General features: G+C 30.0%; 1 protein-coding gene across 1 annotated transcript; it reads right to left on the reverse strand.

Annotated features, from left to right (window-relative positions):
* Positions 1–1181: 1181 nt before the first annotated feature.
* GO595_002314 (uncharacterized protein) lies at positions 1182–1685 on the reverse strand (the record flags this gene model as incomplete). The annotated part of the gene is made up of 1 exon (XM_067915210.1): positions 1182–1685. The coding sequence occupies one exon, from the start codon at positions 1683–1685 to the stop codon at positions 1182–1184; it is 504 nt and encodes a 167-aa protein (XP_067777519.1).
* Positions 1686–8979: the final 7294 nt, after the last annotated feature.

An 8979-nucleotide genomic window follows, 5' to 3' on the forward strand; every position in this document is an offset into this window, starting at 1 on the left:
TATCAATGTTACATTAAAATTCATTTATGACTTAATCAATATTTTATATATTGATTCATAATATCAATTGCTTCGCATATAAATTTTTATGAATTGTCATGTTCTACATATTAATTACGATTTATCAATTTAAAATTGTATAAAATTTAATTAATTTTTACGACGATCAAAGCAATTAAAATAAATAGAAAAAAATATACGATGTTTTGTGGAGGTTTGATGGAAATAAATAAATCAATTGCTCATTGAAATAATAATGTAAACATTGATTTATAAACTTTTTGAATATAATTAATCATATGAGCTCCATTTCTGATATCAGAATAAGTTTGAATTCATCTATAACTAAACCACATGTTCACTATGTATTATCTATATCAAATGAAGGTCGTTCAAAATATATATTTGCCAAATTATATTTGAATGATTTGAGCAGATGTTGGTACATAAAATAAATAAAAATAAACACATATAGTTGATAATGAACATGTATAAGTGAAAATAAATTAAAATAAATGAGAGTTAGCACATATAAGTGAGAATTAACATAAATCAGAAAGCAGAAAATGAAATATTACAGCATTCATTCCACACCCTATTTGCCAAATTTTATCTTTATTAAAAAAAACATAGCGAAAATTGTAAATAATTCAATATGAAATTGAATTATAATTCTATAGAAAACAAATTGAGAGCCGATTTCAGAATGCAAATTACATATTATTCAAATTCTCCATTATGATTGAATGGTACCTCCACTTTATGAAAAAGTAGTATTCAAATTTCCCACGGTTGTATAATAGTACCATGATGAATATCTCGTACTGATAGTATCTCTTGTTGTAAGGATTGAGTCGCATCAAATCTGATTTCGAAATCAGAAAAATTTTCATCACGATTTCCGATTTCTGGGTCTTCTTCCTCACCTTCTGGAAGAGGGCTTTCAATGTAACGTGGTTGTTCTATGTCTGAGGGATCATCAATCTTGAAATTATCTGATGCAATTTTCGATTCAGAAAAAACTATATCATTCGAGTGCCCTTGGGGAGCTGAATCCGAATATTAAGTTCTCCGCTGCAAAAAACTAATATTCATAAAAAAACACAGAAAAATTCTCCTCCCGTGTGGTTTATTCATCCATAATTATCTTTAAAAGAAATTAAGATTAAGTTCAAATTAAGTTATTCATCATCTGGTGATGACGTGCCTTCTGTGTTGTCATTCTTTAAGTGATAACCATCCGAAGTAGAATGATCTCTTGAGTTTAGAATCACCAAATTTGCATAAAGCTCATTTAGTTCATCTGTTTGAACTTCATCACCTGAACCTTCGGATGTAAGAGACTGGTCCGTGTTCGCTATGCTCTCGGATTCGGATTCTTCTTCTTCTGATTGTGATTCAATAATTCCATTATTATTATCCAAATTATTATAAATTAGTCGTTGTGATTCCCTTAAAGTTGCTACAGTTATTCTCTTCGCAAATCTCTTAAACAAATCTTTAGAACTCGCAAGAGTTCTCAATTCATCTAATGATTTGTTTAACCAAGCGCCTAATGATGAAATGACTATAACATAATAGTTGACTTCTAGACCGGATTGTTCTTTGATATCCTTACATAAACTTGTATATTTATCTTTCTTCTGATCGTATCTTTCATTTAAAAGAATTAATGTCATTCTCATCAACATCTCCATAAGGAATTGTTACCTCGATTAAAGTGTAACCCTGATTATTACAGTACCAGATATCAGGTTTACATCTTCTGTTCTCGCCTTCAAATAAATTATTATTATTTTGGACATTTTTAATAGTTGAGTCGAGGTGAATAATTGGTTTGTTACCAGGTTTTGCTTTTAACATTTCACATAATTCTTTAATAACTGCATCATGTCTTTTCTTATATGTATTAATAACTGTTTTACAATCATTTAATCTATGTCTTAAGGAATTTATTTGACCACAATATAGACATAAACCTATGTTCTCATCATGGTTAGCAAGTCTTTGATGTTGCCCAGTATAGAAGCTATTAGTTCTAGCTTGTATACTAAATTTAATTATATTATCTTTAATTTTACATTTATAGTCATTCATGAAATAATTAGATAATTTAGATTTATAAAGGGTTTTAAAGGTATGACCTCTAAGAGGTAATTTAATCAAATTTGCATAATGGAAGTTTTCTGTGATAATTGTTCATAATGTTTAGGAATTCATTTTGATCGAATGAATACACTTCATTCACATCTAGAAATTTTAATGTAATATATTCTTCAGGATTGTCTGGTTCAATTTCATTTCCATTGAATTCGAAAGGATCTATATCTGAGTCATCTGGGTTTAATAAATTATCTGTGGGTAGATAGTTCAAGTTTAAGATTAAATTGTTATCTTCAAGTGCATGAATTACCCGGCTAAAAAGGTTTGAAGTTCCAGGTGTATTTTTTCTCATGTCCTTGTTGAAAACATTAAAAAAAATATCGTTATCATTTGTGTTTTCTTCGACATTATTATATCTAAACGATTTTTCTTCCCAACATAAAGTTCGAAATAAATCTCTTAGTAACATATCTTTCGAAAACCATAACTTTAGAAAACTTGAACTAATCTAATCATTATTCCTATCATTTAAATCTTTCAGTCCTGCTCCACCATCTTCCCATGAAGTAAAATAAAATGGAGAATATAATAAAAGTGTCATTTTACTAATATGGAGTACAACGTAAATGCTATCATCGATCATGTCATAAAACAAGGATTGTTGTTCCACATAAAATGGTCAGATGGAACTAGTAGTTGGTAACCTGTTGTTAACATGTTGTCCCTTCTAACACGTTCTATCTGAGATCTGTGAATTATCATTTGTTTTGGGTATTTGATTTCCAGTTGGTCTATATTTAAATTCTCGATATCTTGCATTAAATTTTGATAATATTCATTATCTCCCAGTTTCTTCCTTGTGTACACAGGTAAATCGCCGAACTCCGCCCAATTGCCATCCTTTCTACAGTATGCAACACAATTTCCTTCACTTGATTTTGCGGGTTCCAGATGGAAATCCTCGAATCCTATAAGTCTATACACTGATTGTTTATAATGTCTGTTCCTGAATCTGCAGTAAAAATGTAAATGTTGTGTTCCTTCATTTGGTCCTATTTCCTTACACACTATACCGTATTTGCAATCATCTCTTAAGAATCTTCGAATATCTTCATACTGTTGTTGTGAATAATTGTTAACTGTGCCGAACCACACTGTACTTCTCGGGTTTAATTCTGCTTCCGTTCTTACTGTTTCTTGACCTTTCATTGATAAAATGATATTAATTCATTGACGTTTATTTTTAATTGAAATTTTATTTTATAATTGATTTCTCATACATTTTCTAACCGTTGGAATTTTTAGCATTCAATTAATTTTTTTTAATAAAGTATTCAATTGACATGTTGTAAAGTTAAAGTTTTTCATGTAACATGTCATAAGCAAGTTCCTAACTCGTCACTATTGTGGGAACTTCGTTTTTATTTTTAAGTCGAATGGAATACATACTGGATACTGAATCGATGTAGTCTGACGATGTAGAAAAACCGTTTCAAGCTCCTCCAGTATTTACTCCTCCTGCACCCTGTCTTATGCCGAATAATGAAGGCCAAGTCAAGTCTATTTACTTTAGTAATGTTGGCTTACTTAAGTACTTTATTAAAGAGAATCCTCAGTTGATAGAGAATTGGGTCATTGTTATGCCTATATCATCTATCGGTGCCATACGATATGATCGTCGCCGTAAGGATGTTCCTTCCTATTTAATCCACCCACAATTAATGATTCTTCCACAACATTAAATTTTTTATTGTCATGCCTCCTAGGTTACGTAGACGAAGTTATACACGTGGACGTCCATTGAAGACTGTAAAGAATTCTAATAAGACATATAATAGTTCCGATCCTATTAATTTCAATAAAAGAATTTCACTTTAAAAATGATTACAGATATTCCTATTCCATTACTTTGGGCCTTGGTATATGTACCTGATGGTACTGCTATACAAAACATTAGTTTGGGTACCCAAGTTGTACTGTTTCATTATATGAACCTAATCAAAATGTTATAATGTACGTTACCCCTAATGCTGCACAAACTCAAGTATTTCGTACTAGGTTGACACGTAATTTGAATTCAGGTGATAGTATTGCATTGGTTCTTCGTGTAGCAATACCAGGTACTGTAATTAATCAAAAGTTTTTAGGTGTTCAGTTAAATTATGCAGTTACATATTAATAAAAAATTATGTCCCACTTTTATTTTTATGTTTGATCCACATCGTATTCAACCTATTAGTGAATCATATTATTCACGAAATAATAAACGAGTCTTACAACGTAAGTTAGTAGGACCTCATAAATCCCCACTTTCTAAATATGATTTAGATCGTGCATATGAAGTATTAAGGAATAATGGAAGAATTCCTGATTATATTGTTTCTTCATTTAATGTTAATTATCCAGGACAGACACTTACTTCCCGTTTAGCATTAGAACCTGGTTCAGTTATTGGTGTTAATATTCCAATTGCAATTGGTTCTGATAATATTATTCCTTTAGCACAATTTACTTTAAATACTGATTCTGCTTTGGATATTTCATTAGATGGTACTCATTATTATTTTTTTATTCGAATAGTATTCAATTCTCCTACTTCAGATTATATAGAGATATATGTTAATTTTTTACATCAAAGTGAAATCTCCACAGGAGGTACTTTTTATTATTATTTATATGATTTTGGTACAACTCAACCAGCCAATAATGATTGTATGATCACTTTTTTAACACCAGATTCCAAAGTTATAGCTAATAAATATTTATTATTTATCAATGAAATTTATTTATATAATATATAGAACAACGATTCTAAGTTGTGCCAAAAATAAATATCTAAAATAAACCAGATCGCCACTATATATAATTTTTTACATCAATATTTAAAAAAAAAAATAAAAAATTTTTTGAATGAATTTTTGTTCCCTGATGGGTTCCAGTTTATCAAATTAATACAATATAAAATCCATCATTCATCAATAATGAATGACTGGAAAAAATATATGTTAAAAAAAATCAATTAAAAATCATATTTCATTAGTTTATAAAATTTTTTGATTTAAAATATGGTTATAATGCATAACGCCCTCCATTTTGCGGTTTTTGAACGATAGGAAATTTGAAAGGAAAAAAGTGGCAATAAAAATATTCGACTTTTGATATAGAGATCAAAGTCATTTCAAAAAGTGAATAATGGCAAAATATCTTATTGGATAGTCTGATACACTTCGAAATCATTTTTCTAATAAAAATATTTTAAATTATGATTAGTTTATTAAGAAATTTCACCAATTATTGCTTTCCAGCATTTTTCAAATGTATTTCCTATATTTCTTCGAAAGCACCATTCATGGATATATGATTCGAGATAATTTCTATCTCTAAATCCATTTTTTATGAGGTATCCTTTTATTAGATTCCATGTACCTTCTATTTTGTAAGTATTTGCCTCAGTAATTAAATCTACAAAATTTTCTGAGTGATTTACTGTTTTGTGTACATAACCTAAATCACTAAGAGTATTATATGGCTTCCATTCATCAGACCAAATTTCTGAATTAGGTCTAACTGTTGAACAAATAATTGGAATGAGAACTTCTTTCGATCTATTTTCGCAAATCTCAGCAACAACTCTCATTGTTTTACTGTCTATTTCGCCAAAAACCCAAATTTCTTCTTTTTTCCAATGCACTTCCTTTGTTGTATTTAGCACCGAAAAAAATGACTTTCATCAATTTCGACTATTCCATCACCAAGTAAATTCTGAGCTATATCTTTTCGATATTCTTTTTCTGCAATAGATCGAAAAGTTTGAAACCATGTTATTACTGATCGTTCACATACACCTGTAATTTTAGATGTAGTTCTTATATCAAAACCTTCTACCCAACATGCTAAAATGTGAACAAATCCCCTTAATGAAAGTTTTGATTGTGATACCCATGAATCTAATCTGATTGATTTTGAATTTCTGCATTTACTTGAGCAGCATCTATATACAGCACCATCAGGGTAACTTGGTGAGAAATAAACTTTCATTAACGATTGACATTTCGGACATATTTGAATTTGGTGGATATCAGGAATGATTCCCTGCTCAGAGGCCCATTTGATAAAGCTTTTGTCATTTAATTTTGACACTTTCTTAATGGTTTCGAATTGCAATTGCATCAATAAAAAAATGATCGACTTTTTGACTACTTTACAAACAAAAAATATGAATAAATTTTTATCGATAACCGTTATAATAAATCTTATATATTTTATTTAATAACTTGAATATTATCGTTATGTCAAATATTTTGTCTGTCAAAATATATATATTAATATGTATCAAATGCGAGCACCGAAGGTGCGAGCGGTTTCGATCGTTATCCATTGAAAAACGAAGTTTTTCAATGGATAACGATCGAAACCGGCCGTCAGGATGATGGATGGGGTGCCCTAATGTGGCATTTCTATTTTTCCTCAAATTTCCTATCGTTCAAAAACCGCAAAATGGAGGGCGTTTTGCATCAAAGCCTAAAATATCAATTATTGTATGGAATGCTACATATGGAATGAAAAAAGAAAAAAAAATGTGATATTTGAAGTATTTAAAAAAAAAATGCGTTGCCTGGGAATCGAACCCGGATCACAAGCTTGGAAGACTAGCATGATAACCACTTCAAAAATGAGGAGCAAATATTATTTATGTCTTCTGATGCTTTAGATATATTGTAATTTGCTGATTTCATTCTTGTTGTCTTCATTAATGCAGTCATTACCCTGTTTCTCGACAAACCGCTAAACGATAACGTTGTTAATATAAACCCGCCAATTATCTACAAATGTACGTCGAAATTGAATCAAAAGACATTAAAAACAAAATTCTATACCACTTTTTTTCAGAAAAAAATTCAATAAATAACCGTTGATTTTAAATCATTTATTATACTCAAAATTTCTCAATAAGAAACATATTTTTTAATAAAAATTAAAATTAATTGTTTACTTAAATTAAATCGGTGATAATTTTCCCAGCTTCTTTTCTTTCAATTGAGGTGTATAACATAAAAATTGTAGATTTCCATCTACCATGTTGTTTTATTACATTATTTTGAATTCCTGCTCTTGCAGCTTCAGTAGTTCCTCCTCTTCTAAGACTATGAGAAGAATAATTTTGAGTATCTTTAATACCAATTAAATCAATAAGAATTCTTAATTTAGAATTAAAATTGGATATATTATATTTGAATGGATATGTTTTTGATTTAAAATTGGAAAATTCTTTAAGTCTATTTAATAAAATATGAGGAGAATAAGGTGTATTCGAATTTTGTATATGACAAATACATCCTTTTCCAAATGAATCATTTTTTGAAATTCGAATATTTAAAGTAATTCCATTTTCTTCAATTAAAATATCATTTTATTTTAAATTTGTAAGTTCAGAAATTCTTAAAAATCCATAATGCATCTAACTTATAGCAGTCATAAATCGTAAATTATAGTATTTTGTCAAATCAATTTGATTGACAATTTTGGACATTATTTCTTTAAATACCCCTTTTTTTTGATGAGGGGGATTTAAAGTTAAACTTAATTTAATTGATTTTTAAAATTCTTTAAATTTGTTGCATCATTTTAATCATTAATACGAAAATAATGTGAAAATGAAGCAACATATAATTTAATTGTATTTAAAGTTGCCTTTTTTTTTAGTGAACAGCCCTTCAACTGCGTACCATGAGCTCCTCTAGTATTTTATGGGCCGTGGTGTTTTTATTTTTACATATTCCATGAGTTTTTCCCATTTTCTCCTGAGATTGCATTCCAGTAATCAATCAGGATCGAAACCCCAACATCGTAAAATGAGGTTGGGGGACCAAAGAGATTTTGTCTCACCATGAATTGGTGACGTGCTCTGGCTTTGAGCTTTCCAAAAATTCTTCTATCATGGGGTTGATAAAGAGAAGTTCCTCCTGCAGGAACATAAAGGAGTTCAATGTACAGAGAATTGCCCAAACTTGGTAAGACATCTGGGTGTCTTACCTTTAGCTAATACCCATAATGGGAGTTACTCATTTTCGCAGGTTTTTGAGGAAAATGCAGTAATTCTTTGTTTTTCATTTATATTGACTTTAATTTTGATATATTCTTGTCCCTTTTCTGCGAGAACCTTTGTAGGAGCCATATAAAGGCACCAGCTGGTTTCATCGAAGTTAATAATGTGGGACGGAGGATAAATATCTTTTATCTATTCAAGTCTTCGAAAAAAATATTGTGCATATTCATCATTGACGGTGGTTCTCCTTTCGGCATGTGATTTCCGCAAATTCAAATTGTAGAATTTTAGTAACCTATCAAACCAACAATTTGAAGCACAAAACCTCTCCACCTGGAATATGTCTGAAGAAGAGAATGCATTAATGGCAACATCATGAACTGTTTGTCTGATTGCTGGTATTCCTGGTTTCAAGTATTCCTCATATATAAATTCAAAAATTGAATCTTCTGTTTTTTTGGGAAGTGAATGTTTTTGAGGCTGCGATGATGGATTCGGGAACCAGTTTTGACCACCAGGTGCTAGGCGATGCTTTCGCCAATCACTCAATGTCTGCTTGGGTATCCCTGTGTCACGTGAAATTTGAGTAATTGCGCCATAAGGAAGCTGTTCGTTCGTAAGATAGTCCAATATTTCGTTGATTTCATGATGTTTGTAAGTACGGTGAACTATTTTAAATATTCTTTTTAACTGTGAAATGGAATTGTTCATGATCTTCAAAATGCGATTTAAGTCAATTTTTATTTCAATTATTTCGATGGTTATTGATCGTTTACTTACTCAAAAGTCATGTGACGGTTTGTCCGGATTTGTCAAAATACAGGGTATTC

The sequence above is a fragment of the Histomonas meleagridis genome, assembly GCF_020186115.1.
Source record: "Histomonas meleagridis strain 2922-C6/04-10x chromosome Unknown contig_172, whole genome shotgun sequence".
Lineage (NCBI taxonomy): Eukaryota > Parabasalia > Tritrichomonadida > Dientamoebidae > Histomonas > Histomonas meleagridis.